This window comes from Erinaceus europaeus, chromosome 3 (genome assembly GCF_950295315.1).
Source record: "Erinaceus europaeus chromosome 3, mEriEur2.1, whole genome shotgun sequence".
Lineage (NCBI taxonomy): Eukaryota > Metazoa > Chordata > Mammalia > Eulipotyphla > Erinaceidae > Erinaceus > Erinaceus europaeus.
The window spans coordinates 42,870,967-42,884,432 of NC_080164.1; the positions used below are offsets into that span (position 1 = coordinate 42,870,967).

The 13,466-nt window shown below is 41.6% G+C and overlaps 2 protein-coding genes across 7 annotated transcripts in view; both read left to right on the forward strand.

Moving 5' to 3' along the window:
- The first annotated feature begins 29 nt into the window (after positions 1-29).
- TPRKB (TP53RK binding protein) lies at positions 30-12,151 on the forward strand. 5 transcript variants are annotated; one of them, XM_060187086.1, is made up of 6 exons: positions 30-217; positions 2,780-2,850; positions 4,168-4,331; positions 8,955-9,077; positions 10,746-10,922; positions 11,841-12,151. In XM_060187086.1, exons 1-6 carry the CDS (start codon positions 30-32, stop codon positions 11,925-11,927), a joined length of 810 nt encoding a protein of 269 aa, XP_060043069.1. In that variant the 3' UTR covers positions 11,928-12,151. The 5 variants fall into 5 exon arrangements, with proteins under 5 accessions (XP_060043069.1, XP_060043070.1, XP_060043071.1 ...); XM_060187087.1 differs by having other exon boundaries at positions 78-217; positions 2,780-2,811; positions 4,169-4,331; XM_060187088.1 differs by having other exon boundaries at positions 78-217; positions 2,780-2,811; positions 4,172-4,331.
- Positions 4,212-13,466, forward strand: part of LOC103114079 (putative N-acetyltransferase 8B) — a 62,191-nt gene continuing 52,936 nt past the window's right edge. Inside the window, exon 1 of one of the 2 annotated variants that reach the window (XM_060187095.1) lies at positions 4,212-4,331. The gene's annotated coding sequence lies outside the window, so the exon portion shown is untranslated. Of the gene's footprint in view, positions 4,332-10,802; positions 10,923-13,466 lie in introns of those variants that run through there. The other variant, XM_060187094.1, reaches the window with a different exon arrangement.

Genomic DNA, 13,466 nt, shown 5'->3' on the forward strand with positions numbered 1-13,466 from the left:
TCTTGCGGGGATCTGGAAAGTTGTGGCGGATGGAGGTAGACCAAAATAAGGAGGCGCGTGCGGCCGGTCTTCCGGAAGTTGATGGTTTCGCTTCCTGGGGGAGATCTGACACCGACCTGGGACTGGAGCGCGGGTCCGAGTTGATCACCTGCCGCGCGGCTGACCCAGACTGGTGTAAACGGAGGGCGGAAGGCGAACTGGCGGGCTCCCGGGCTCGGTGAGGAACGCGGCCATGTTTTTATGAAATGACTCCTGTGATTCCCAGCACCCGTGTCTGTCCGTCCAATGCTTACCCAGACCTGGCATTTTCCGCAGGAGCGGAAATGCTAGATGTAGTAGTCTCTCCCCTCAAATGCAGCTTAGCGAGGACACAGAGAACCTGTACAGTACAGCAGATTCACCGAGGCTGTCAGGAGCTGAGAAGAGCCGGTGTACAGGGACCTGGCGCCCCGGGAGTCAGGGGTGAGACCCCCCCCCCCCACGGGATGGCAGGCAGCGCGGCGGCAGGGGAGCAGACCTTTGCCTGGGCGCGCGGTGCTTCGAGCAGTGGGGACACGGGGTGGGAGAGAGGATGCGTCTGAGTTGCCAGACATACAGGATCTATGTGTAGCTCACAGTAAGGGCTCAATGAATGCATCTGAGTAAATGAATGAGTGTGTGGGGGCATGGGAGAGTGCATAATAGCTATGCACAAGGACTGTTATGTCTGAGGCTCTGAGGTCCCAGGTTCAGTCCCCACACATCAAAATCCTGAGCCGAGCAGTGTTCTGTTACCAAAAAAAAAAAAGACTGGGGAGATAGTACAATGGTTATGCAAATGCATAATGGAAGGCCAAGATCTGATTTTACATTTTGCTTGTTGAAATTTATTTACTAACGAGAGAGAATCAGAGCATCACTCTGGCACATGCAATGCCAGGGATGGAACTCAAGACCTCGTGCTTCCCAACACGGCGTTCAAAGTGCCACCTTCCTTTTGCCTGATTTACATGTTGAAAATATCATCTCGCTAGGTGGAGTCTAGATTATAGTTCCAGAGCTGTAGTTGTGGAAAATAACTCTAAGGAAGCCACTGCTGTAGATGAGAGGTGGTAGGGATGGGGAGGGGAAAGAAGTGGATTCTCAGAATTCTTTCTTTCAATTTCAGTATCACTTTATTGAGGAAATGTTGACTTACAGGATTTTTGTTATCACAGGGTACATCTTTCCCAAGCTAGATATCAGTGTATTTCACCCTCACCCAAACCATCATCTTTTTCCACTACAGGAACTTTGGTTTGTTCCCAGTGTCCCCTTAATAAACCTTCCCTTGGGCCATCAAAAATAGCCTATTTGGATAGTGTATTGTTTTGCCATATGCATGACCCAGGTTCCAGCCCAGCCTCTAGTGTACTGGAGGAAGCTTAGTATCTGTGCTATCTTTCAACCTTTCCTTGCGTCTTCATTATTGTCTTTATCTGGTAGGGGTGGGAGGGCCTTCATCCAGGAGTGGTGAAGCACCGACAATGTCCATATAGGAAATAACTGTCTGGGGCCCAGGTTAAGCACACATAGTGTGAACCACAAGAATCTCGTATCCTGGTTGGGGCTCTTGGCTCCCCACATACAGGGGGTTGCTTAACAAGAGGTGAAGCAAGTCTGCAGCTGTCTATATTTCTCTCCCGCTCTCTGTCTTACCCTCCTCTCGCTTCCTCTCTGTTCTATCCAGTAACAACAATGGAAAAAAGATGGCCATTAGGAGCAGTGGATTCTTAGTGCAGTCACCAGTCCCCAGTGATACCCTGGAGACAAAAAAAAAAGAAGTAATTGTCTCTACCCCCCTCCCCACTTCAAAATATTTAAAAAGTGTGATTGATAAGACTTCACCTACTTATATCAACAAGAATTGGATTGGCTGGAAGAAAGAGTTCAGCTAGTAGAGGACAGGACTTGCATGCTTGAGAATCCAAGTATGGTCTTTAGCACCACATGTACTGGAATGTTGCTCTTATAATAAAATAATTTTGTTTTGAAGATCACTTTTTTTTTAAATACTGAGCTTTTCCATCAAGTATATGTTGTAGGTTATATCTTTATTATTATTATTATTTATTCCCTTTTGTTGCCCTTGTTATTTTATTGTTGTAGTTATTGGATAGGACAGAGAGAAATGGAGAGAGGAGGGGAAGACAGAGAGGAGTAAAGAAAGATCGACACCTGCAGACCTGCTTCACCTCCCGTGAAGCGAATTCCCTGCAGGTGGGGAGTCCAGGCTCAAACCGGAATCCTTAACGCCAGACCTGGCGCTTCGCGCCACGTGCTTTTAACCCGCTGCGCTACTGCCTCCCTGTTATATCTTTTTATTCAGCTGTATTTTCTTCTACTTTAAAAAAATATTTATTTATTCCCCTTTGTCGCCCTTGTTTTATTGTTGTAGTTTTTATTGTTGTTGTTATTGATGTCGTCGTTGTTGGATAAGACAGAGAAATGGAGAGAGGAGGGAAAGACAGAGGGGGAGAGAAAGATAAGACACCTGCAGACCTGCTTCATCGCCCGTGAAGCGACTCCCCTGCAGGTGGGGAGTCGAGTACTTGAACCAGGATCCTTAACCCGGTCCTTGGGCTTTGCACCACCTAGGCGCTTAACCCACTGCACTACCACCACCCGGTTCCCATTTTCTGCTACTTTTATGTCTTTGTATATTCTCTGTACTTTCTTTTTGTTTGTTTTTTCCTTGCCACTGTGGTCTGGGCCTGCATGATCCCTTTCCTCCTGACACTTTTTTTTTTTCTTTTTTTAGATGGTCAGAGACAGAGTGGGAAAAACTGAGAGGTGAGAGACACTACTCTACCACTTGTGAAACTTTCCTCTCTGTAGGTAAGTGCTCCCATGTGGTCAGGGGCTTGCAGATTCTACCAAATGAGCCATTTCCCAACTCCTCTGTCCTGTCCTTGTTAAACTTGCGTCTAAGAAAAAGGGCCTGGGACTGGATGGTGGTGCACATCCTGTGTGCATGTTACCATTCGAAAAGCCCCTGGTTCAAGCTGCCAGTCTGCAGGTGAGAAGCTTTATGAGCAGTAGGTGAAACAGTGCTGCAGGTATCTGGCTTTCTCCGTATGTCCCCCTTCTCTTTCAGTGTCTCTTTTTATATACAAAATAAACAAAATCTTTTTTTTTTTAAAAAAGGACAGTACATATTATTATTGGCCCCTTGTGATTACTATTAATAGTTATTTTCCTTTTATCTTTTTTCCTTTTTTTAAAAAATTTTTTTCAATCCAGGGAAGCCTGGCCAGCATCCTGGTGGCATCTGGAACCTGGTGATTGAAAAGAGAGTTAACATATGAAGCCAAACAATTTGTTGAGCAATCATGGATCCCAAGCTTGGAATAGTGGAGAGGAAGTGTTAGGGAGGTACTCACTGCAAACTCTAGTGTACTTCTGCTTTCAGGTATATATTTTGCAGTAGTTTATGGATACGTGTGCACATAAGCTCTCTCTCACAGAAACTGGTGTATATCTAGGTTATGGGACTTTGTTGCTGAGATGTTTTTGTTCATTAATCCTTTCTTAAATAAAAAATTAAAAAATATATATATATATACATACAATCTAAAAAAAAAAATTTTTTTTTTGATAGAGACAAAGAGAAATTGAGAGGGGGTGGGGGACAGGAAAACACCTGCAATACTGCTTCACCACTTATGACACTGCAGTTAGGACCGGGGCTTGAGCCCAGGCCCTTGATCATGGTGATGTGTGCATTCTACTGGGTGCACCTGAGTGATATTTTTGTTACAAACCATAAGTAACCTGTGATTTGAACAATTCCTGGACTTCAGCTCCTAGTTGTCTGCTGAGGAAATTGTCTCACAGTCATGAATCAGAATTGGCTTCATCTGTGCAACCAGAGTGCCAGGAGCAACCTTGAGCCTTTCTCAGAAGTTAGGTAAAGGAACTAGAAACAACTCGTCAGAATCAGAAAGGCATTTACTAAGGACGCTGTGTGTGCTTTGAGGGTAGATTGTCCTAGCTTAACCATTCTAGGTTGCAGACATTGACAAAGGGGAAATGCTTGGCCCTCCATCTGAACTTTATTACTGAAGCGACTTGCTTGTATTATTAGCCTGGATATTTGTTATGAATCGTAATATTAACTTTTAAATAAATCCTTTTTGGTTTTGCCTAGTAGAATCCTGCTTATATTTGAAATGCAGTTAACACATCAGCTAGACCTGTTTCCTGAATGCAAGGTGACCCTGCTATTATTCAGAGATGTGAAGAATGCTGGAGACTTGAGGAAAAAGGCTATGGAAGGTGCCATTGATGGCGCATTAATAAACCCTACAGTGGTAAGTACTCAGTGAGAATGAGGCCTGTGGGACACTTAAAAATATATTACTTTCTGGGGCCAGGTGGCACACCTGGTTAAGCACACACAGTGCACAAGGACCCGGGTTCAAGCCCCTGGTTCCCACCTGCAGGGGGAAAGCTTCACAAGTGGTGAGGCAGGGCTGCAGGTGTCTGTTTCTCTCCTTATCTGTCTTCCCTTCCCCTCTTAATTTTTTTCTCTCTCTCCAATAATAAATAAATAAATAAAAATCTATTAATATATATACACATTACTTTCTCATGATATTATAGGTCAACCTAAAATTGTCATCTTCGGGTAAAAAGTTCTTGTTCAAACTGTAGGGTGGAAATCAGATATGGCTAATGTTGAATTTATTTTATTTGTTTGTTGGATAGAGACAGAGAGAAACCAAGAGGGAGAAGGGAGAGAGAGACACTTGCACCACTGCTTCACTACTCATGAAGCTTCCCACCTGTAGTTGGGGATCGGAGACTTGAAGCTGTGTCCTTGCACACTGTAATATACACATTTAACTGGGTGCACTGCCGTCTGATCCCAACATTGAATTTACTAGTGAATAGAAGCTAAAGTGCTAGACCTTACATAGGAGATGTGAAATGTTATGGTCTAACTGATGGATGGGAAATTCTTGGACCTCCATCTTAACTAGAAAGTCTCTGCATAGGAGGCTTATCATAATGGTTAAGAGCACACATTAGAGGGACTGGGCAGTGGCGCACCTGGTTGAGTGCACGTGTTACACTGTGCAAGGACCCAGGTTTGAGCTCCTGGTCCCCACCTACAGAAGGAAAGCTTTGCAAGTGGTAAAGCAGTGTTGCGGGTGTCTTTCTGTCTCTCTCCCTATCTATCACCCCCCTTTCCTCTCAATTTCTTTTTTTTCTTTTTAGTATTTTTTAAATTTTATTTACTTATTTATTCCCTTTTGTTGCCTTTGTTTTTTTATTGTTGTAGTTATTGTTGTTATTGATGTCATTGTTGTTGGATAGGACAGAGAGAAATGGAGAGAGGAGGGGAAGACAGAGAGGGGGAGAGAAAGATAGACACCTGCAGATCTGCCTCACTGCCTGTGAAGCGACTCCCCTGCAGGTGGGGAGCCAGGAGCTTGAACCAGGATCCTTATACCAGTCCTTGGGCTTTGTACCACCTGTGCTTAACCCGCTGCGTTACCACCCAATTCCCTCCTCTCAATTTCTGGCTGCCTCTATCCAATAAAAGATAATTTTAAAAAATAGTTAATTAAAAAAAAAAAGGCACACATTAGAGATAGCCAGGCCAACAGGAGAGCACCAGACTCTAATGCCTGAGACTTCAGGTTTCTTCCCCAGTACTGCATGTATATCTTGTACAAAATGTAAATTTAAAAAAAAATTTGAAAGCTCATACACTGTAGGATTATATTCATAGGACTAAATCCCAGCTTTGCCACTTTTATAAAATGACTGAGAAAAATGGCAATCAGCCTTATTTTACATATTCTTACTCACTCAAATCTCCACTATAATCATCTGAATAAATACTGTGGTCTTCTCTACATAGCAGACAAGACTTTAAGAAATTTGTCAGACTTCCCTCCGAGGTAAGTGATAGAGTCAGAATTCAAATTGAGGCTTTCTTTGCCTCTTTGTGTGTGTGTGTATGTGTGTGTGTGTGTGTGTTTGTGGGGTTTTTTTATATACAATACAATTTCATAGGGTAGTTTTGAGAACTAGGGAATTTAATATAGGCACACTGTTTAGAATATAGTCTTTCCCGTAGTATTAGACCTTGATAAATGTTATTTGATATTTTTAAATGTTTATCTAAGGTTGTTGGACTTAAAATTTTGGTTTTCTGAACACCCAGACTCTTGCAATATTAATTTTGAAAATAAAGTTAATAGGCATTATGCTGAAGTAAAATGGTCTGACACTAGATGTCGGACTAGCTTCACGAGTGGAGACAGACAACCAGGGACTCATGGCTGGGTTGTACACAGTATCTCTTTATTCATGCAGAACGCAGCGCAATCTCAGCCAAGCTAAGCTAAACTGAAACTAATATACTTGCCAAGTAGGGTGTAAACAGAATGTGATGTAGAGAGGGTGGAGAGAAAAGTGACTGGTGAAAATCAGGGGGCAGAGCAGGCGAGAATTCTACTACTGAACCACCAATGCCCTGGAGGGAGGGTGGTGCTTAGTTAACAGTGGTTATGTAAATAGAGTACAGTGTTAAGCAGGGGGGATTAAACCAAATGAAACAGAAGGGGTTTTTAGAAGCAGAATTAGAAGCATACAACAATTTCCCCTTTCTTTTTAACTAATGGCCATAGTATCAGGAGTGTGGGGTGAACAGAAACCTATATCATACAGGCGTTTTCAAAAGAACTGGCATACGACATGAAGGAACAAAATAGGAGAGCAGCAAGAACCAGTGTGATGCCAAGGGGAGGCCTGAGGGGGGCGTTTCCTGCCTCAAAGAGCAAGGCCTAGCAGGCGAAAGAGCATTTTTTTGCCTCTGAGGGCATCTATTGCCTCTGGGGGTGCTTCATGACTCTGTGGACATCTCTTGCCTCAAAGGGCGTTTCCTGCCTCTGTGGGCATGACCTAGTAAGGAGGGGGGGTTTCCTGTCTCTGGGCACAGAGCCTGCAGGTGAGGGGGACATGGCCTATAAAGTCCCAAGGCAGCTGGCTGCAGTCAGTCTTTGAGAAACCCAGCAGCGTAAAGGGATACTGCTGTAAAGTTGTGTAAAGTGTCTAAGAGGTGTACCAGTAAGTTCAATGGAAGTGTCAGTCCAAAGTAGATGACCACGGAAGAAAATGCCAGGGGATGAAATGCTGCACGTGTGTCTCAATGTGGAATGTCAGCCACCAGAATTCTGCTTTTCTGTAGAGAGTGAGCTTTAGAGTCTGTGAATCTGTTTCTTCAGGTCGTGCCAGGTCACATCATTGGTTTCCGGGGGTACGTTGTAGTCATTCCATCTTGTGGGTGATGTCAGAGAACGGGTCCAAATGGATTTCCAGGAATTCCATTTGAGTAGATGCTTTTTCATATGAAGACTTGACAGCTGAAATTCACTTACTTGTCAAACAAAACTTGTAGCAGATTAAAAGTTTACTATAATTGATAACTCCATTATAATTGGAAGTCCTTTCTAGTATGATTTTTAAGGTTGTTTAAACAGTTTAAACACAATAAAATGTGGAAAGGTAAACAGAAGAACCACGGTTAGAAGCCTCAGGCTTGAGAATCATTAACATAATCATTGCACTATCTGCCCCGCCCATAACTCATACCATTTTCAGGATTAAACGTTTCAGATTTGTGCCAAGACATAAAAAAAGAAATCAAAGGAGGAAAAAACAATTTTTTGGATTGTTTCTGGATGTCTCTAGAAATCATGGCTGCGTCCAGAATTTTTTTTTTTTTTAAGTCAATGTCAAACAAAAATTCAGTCATTCAAATCACTCTCTTATAAAACGCAGCTTGAACCAGATTATCCAGATCTCACCATGTAGCATCATGAGTCCCCGGAGGGTGTCCTAGTCCAAAAAGCTCCTCGAAATTCCATTTAGGGTGCTTCGGACTGTTCCTGCTGGATTGCTTCAGGCACCCATTTTTAAAAGCGTCTTCCCATCGAAGAAAGAATCGAATCAGGAGAGTAGAACTAACCACGTGTCTCCATTCTTGGGGACTGCCAGGGTACTGGAGAATGCTCCTCAAACTAGAGTAGTCCTTCTCAGCAGGAGAAGAAGTCCAGAAAGCCCCAGGGGAAATCTTCATGCATATCCCAAGGTCTATGATCACGGTCATGAAGAGCCAAATTGTGGCCCAGAGCAAAATGTAGTCCTTTTCCTCGGGAAACATGGGAGAGGGAGTCCAGAAAGTCCAAGGAGAAATCTCCATGCATCTCCCAAGCTCTATGATTAGGGTCACAAGAAACCAAAGTTCCTGGTCAGGGAACCAAAGTGTGGCCCAGAGCAAAATGTTCCAGAGACAGAGAAACTGTCTCATGATGAAGCAGTAGAGGCTTTGGAAAACCTCTTCATAAGTAGAAAGGCAACCCATGGCGGATGGGTAGCAAGTTTACTTATCTGGGGGATGGGCGGGTTAGGTCCCACGTCGGTGCTGTGTCCCTGTTTCATGCGCCATTATGTCGGACTAGCTTTGCGAGCAGAGATAGACGACCAGGAACTCATGGCTGGATTGTACGCAGAATCTCTTTATTCACGTGGAACGCAGCACAATCTAAGCCGAGCTAAACTAAATTAAAAACACAATCCTATATATACTTGCCAAGTAGGGCGGAAACAGGATGTGACATAGAGAGGGTGGAGTGAAAAGTGACTGGTGCAAATCAGGGTGTGACAAGGAGAGGGGGCAGAGAAGGCGAGAATTCTGCCACTGAACCACCAGTGCCCTGGAGGGAGGGTGGTGCTTAGTTAACTGGTTATGTAAATAGAATACAGTGTAAGCAGGGGGGATTAAACCAGATGAAACAGAAGGGGTTTTTAGAAGCAGAATTAGAAGCATACCAACAACTAGAGCTACCATGAGATTGGATATATATCTTCAAAATGTTCTCAATTCTCTTGAATGCTTTTGTTTTTGTTCTCTTTGGTAGATTGTTGATCCATTTCAGATACTTGTTGCAGCAAATAAAGCAGTTCATCTCTACAAACTGGGAAAAATGAAGACAAGAACTTTATCTACTGAAATTATTTTCAACCTTTCCCCAAATAACAATGTAACTAACATGGAATTTACTCTTTCTCTTGATCTTGTTACAATAGTATGTGTGCTCCTCAGTATTCAGTTTGAGGCTAAATTCCTATAAGCCTGTTTGTGATAAAGTAAAGTAAGAGTAAAGAAAACTCTGGCAGAGAGTTGAAGTTTAGCACTGCCTTTTAGTAGGCAAATAGTAACATAGTCAAGAGAGAAGTTAGGAAACTTGCAGCATGTAAAATACAGATATTTGAAAACTTTAGAAAATGCATGGACGGGTGGGAGTAGATAGTGTAATGGTTATATAAAGAGACTCTCATGCCTGAGGCTCTGAAGTCCCAGGTTCAACCCCCCCCCACCACCATAAGCAAGAGCTGAGCAGTGCTCTAGTAAAAAAAAGAGGGGGGGGGGCTGGGTGGTGGCACACCTGGTTAAGCCCTCAAGGACCCAGGTTCAAGCCCCCAGTCCCCACCACCTGCGGGGGGAGGAGGGCTTCACAAGCGATGAAGCAGTGCTGCAGGTATCTCTGTTTCTCTTCCTCTCTGCCACCCTCTTCCCTCTCATTTTCTGGCTGTCTTTATCCAATAAATAAATGAATATAGTAAACAATAAATTAAAAAGAGAAAAGAAAACACTAAAAAAAAAAAGAAGAAAGAAAATGCATGGACATAGAATTCAAGAAACTATTCCTTTCAGTAAGAATCTGCTGAGATTGTGCCTGTTACCATTGTCCTTGATCCAGTTACAGGTTGAGGAACAGAAGAAATAGACATGTTTCTGAGGAAAGCAGGTGAACAAGACCAACGTTCAAATCACTAAAATAAATGAGATAATAGAAATAATAATTCAGATTTATGGGAACATTCTGTAGGGAGGAGGATACAGTAGGGAGTGACATTTGACTTTGAAGGATAAAGGTACTACAGACAGGACAATAGGATATATATTATGACAGGATTCCCCAGATACTCCAGACTGGCTGGAAGGCAGGAGTATGTGGTTAAGAGAGATGTTGGAGGTAGGGGGAAGGTGTATATGCCATGCCAAGAAATCTGGGCTTGCCCACATAGGAATGAGGTACAGCTCAGAGGCAAAACTGCTAGATGTTAGTAAGTGATTATTAAAAAGGAAAGACAAGGCCAGGTGGTGGCACCCCTGGTTAAGAGCACATGTTACAGTGCGGAAGGACCCAGGTTCAAGCTGTTGCTCTTCACTTGCAGTGGGGGAAACTACAGGAACTGTGAGGTAAATACTGCAGGTGTCTTTTTTCTTTTCTTTTTAAATTTTAACTTTATTTTGATAAGACAGAAATCTAGAGGGAAGTGGAAGACAGGGAGGGAAAGAGACAGACACCTGCAGAACTATTTCACCACTTGTGAAGCTTTTTCCCCTGCAGGTGACTTTCTGACTCCTTATCTCCCGCTTCTCCTCAACTTCTCTGTGTCCTATCAAATAGAGGAAAACAGAAGGACAAAAAGTGGGGAGAGGGCCTGCTAGGAGAGAGAGATTCATTGTGTAGGCACCGAGTCCCAGCAATAATCCTGGTAGAAGAAAATAAAATAAAAGAGAGAGAAAAGAAAGGAAGAAAGGAACTATAACCAAAGAAGGCTATGGAAATAAGGAAGAAGGTAGCTGGGGAGATGTTTCAGATATAGGTTTTACTCATTTAGTGCCTATTTTCCTCCCTTAGATTTCAGAAGCTTTGAAGAAATTTGGGGTCTCAGCAAATGACACTTCAATTCTAATTGTTTATATTGAAGAGGGAGAAAAGCAAATAAATCAAGAATACATTATATCTCAGGTAGAGGGTCATCAAGTTCCTCTGAAAAATCTTCCTGAAATAACAAATATTACAGAAGTCAAAAAGGTTTGTTAACTCTGTTTAAGCTATTTATCACCAATGTTTTGTTTGTTTGTTTTTGTGGGGGGGGGGTTTTCCCCAGAGTACTGCTCAGCTCTGGTTTTCAGTGCAGCTGTGGATTTAAGCTGGGACCTCAGAGCCTCAGGCATGAAAATTTTTAGCATAGCTATTATGCTGTCTCCCCAGCCTTCTTTTTGTTTTTGAAAGAGAGAGAGAGAGAAAGAAACCTACCACACTGCTCAACCACTCTTGAAGCTTCTCCCCCACAGGGAGAGACTGCGGATTTGAACCTAGGTCTTTGTACATTGCTGAATGTATTTGTACATTGCTGTGTGTATTGCTGAATGTGTCACCACCTGGCCCTCTCTATCTCCCCTCCCCTTTTTAAAGAAGTTTAATTTAAAATCAGTTGAAAAATAATTTTTTTTAATTATAGAAATAGAGTTGATGGTGCAGGTTTATATAAAATATAATTAGGAATCAGGAAGATAGCATAGTAGTTAAGCAAAAAAACTTTCAAGCCTGAGGCTCTGAGGTATAATCCCTGGTACCACTATAAACTATAAATGAGTGCTTAATTATTAAAAGTCTTAAATATATATATATATATATATATGTTAAAATTTAGTTGATAAAAGCATTCTCTTTTATAAAGAATAAATTAAATATTGCACTAAAAAGTACATTATAGATTAATTTATTGTGAAATTAATTTCTAAGTAGATACTTTTAAAGTGAACTTTTGACCTACTGATGAACTTTTGACATTGATGAACTGCTGTCTGTTTCACAAATTTAAACAAATTTGTGCTTTCCTTCCATCAACTGAAAGGAAATTTTCACTTATACATGTTTGTATAATGCTAATTAGTGTATGAGTATGTCAGCATGTGACATAATTTGCCCTTTTTTAAAATTTTTCAGATATATAAACTGTCTTCTCAAGAAGAAAGTATTGGGACATTATTGGATGCTATCATTTGTAGAATGTCAACAAAAGATGTTTTATGAAATGACATACTGACAAATTTTAAGCATTTGTAAAAACATTGATTTTCTTTTTCTGATAAAATTAGTATAAGTTCATGGTAAAAAAATTTAAAAGCAGAATGGTATGAAAATATTCTCAAACCCTGCCTTTTAATATTGTAAAGAATAACTAGTGATACTGTTATGTATAATTGTTTCCTATTTATATTTCAAATAAATTTTATTTTTTGTCATTGGAACAATAATGCATGACTCCAATGTGCTAGGCTCTTGCCTTAGTTACTTTATATCTCAGTTTATACCCTGATCCTTCTGACTCTTTCAGCATTCCCATTCCAAACTTCCTGGCTCCAAGTGTTTTGCATGTGGAAATTGAATTCAATTATTACAACACTTTATGAAGTAAATACTGTTATTCCTCCCATTTTACACACTGGGCAACTAAAAGACCACAGAAATATTAAGTAACTTTCTTAAGGCCATAAAGCTAATATAAAATCACATTTTATAAGCAGTTAGGGATTTTTTCCCCCTTCATTCTAGCTTATTTTTTTTATTTTAAAATGTTTTTTTTTTAAATTGGGGAATTAATGTTTACATTCAACAGTAAGTACAATAGTTTATACATGCATAACATTCCCCAGTTTCCCATATAACAATACAACCCCCACTAGGTCCTCTGAATCCTTCTTGGACCTGTATTCTCCTCACCCACCTACCCCCACCCCAGAGTCTTTTACTTTGGTGCGATACGCCAATTCCATTACAGGTTCTGCTTGTGGTTTTGTTTTGTTTTCTGATCTTGTTTTTCAACTTCGGCCTGAGAGTGAGATCATCCCATATTCATCCTTCTGTTTCTGACTTATTTCACTCAACATGATTTTTTCAAGGTCCATCCAAGATTGGCTGAAAATGAAGTCACCATTTTTTACAGCTGAGTAGTATTCCAGTGTGTATATATACAACTTGCTCAGCCACTCATCTGTTGTTGGACACCTGGGTTGCTTCCAGGTTTTGGCTATTACAAATTGTGCTGCCAAGAACATATGTGTACACAGATCTTTTTGGATGGGTATGTTGTGTTCCTTAGGATATATCCCCAGGAGAGGAATTGCAGGGTCATAGGGTAGGTCCATTTCTAGCCTTCTGAGAGTTCTCCAGACTGTTCTCCACAGAGGTTGGACCAATTGACATTCCCACCAGCAGTGTAGGAGGGTTCCTTTGACCCCACACCCTCTCCAGCATTTGCTGCTGTTACCTTTTCTGATGTATGACATTCTCACAGGAGTGAAGTGGTATCTCCTTGTCTTTATTTGCATTTCTCTGACAATCAGAGACTTGGAGCATTTTTTCATGTGTTTCTCAGCCTTTTGGATCTCTTCTGTGGTGAATATTCTGTCCATGTCCTCTCCCCATTTTTGGATGGGGTCATTTGTCTTTTTTGTTGTTGAGTTTGGCAAGCTCTTTATATATGTTGGTTATTAAACTCTTGTCTGATGTATGGCATGTAAAGATCTTCTCCCATTCTGTGAGGGGTCTCTTGGTTTGGGTAGTGGTTTC

What these genes read in the sequence shown, in the direction of transcription:
- TPRKB (XM_060187086.1), top strand. Translation starts at nt 30, where the DNA reads ATGGAGGTAGACCAAAATAAGGAGGCGCGTGCGGCCGGTCTTCCGGAA. An exon ending in CTGGCGGGCTCCCGGGCTCG is followed by an intron (nt 218 to 2,779) that starts GTGAGGAACGCG and finishes TTCTTTTTTTAG; the next exon opens with ATGGTCAGAGACAGAGTGGG. An exon ending in ATATTACAGAAGTCAAAAAG is followed by an intron (nt 10,923 to 11,840) that starts GTTTGTTAACTC and finishes AAAATTTTTCAG; the next exon opens with ATATATAAACTGTCTTCTCA.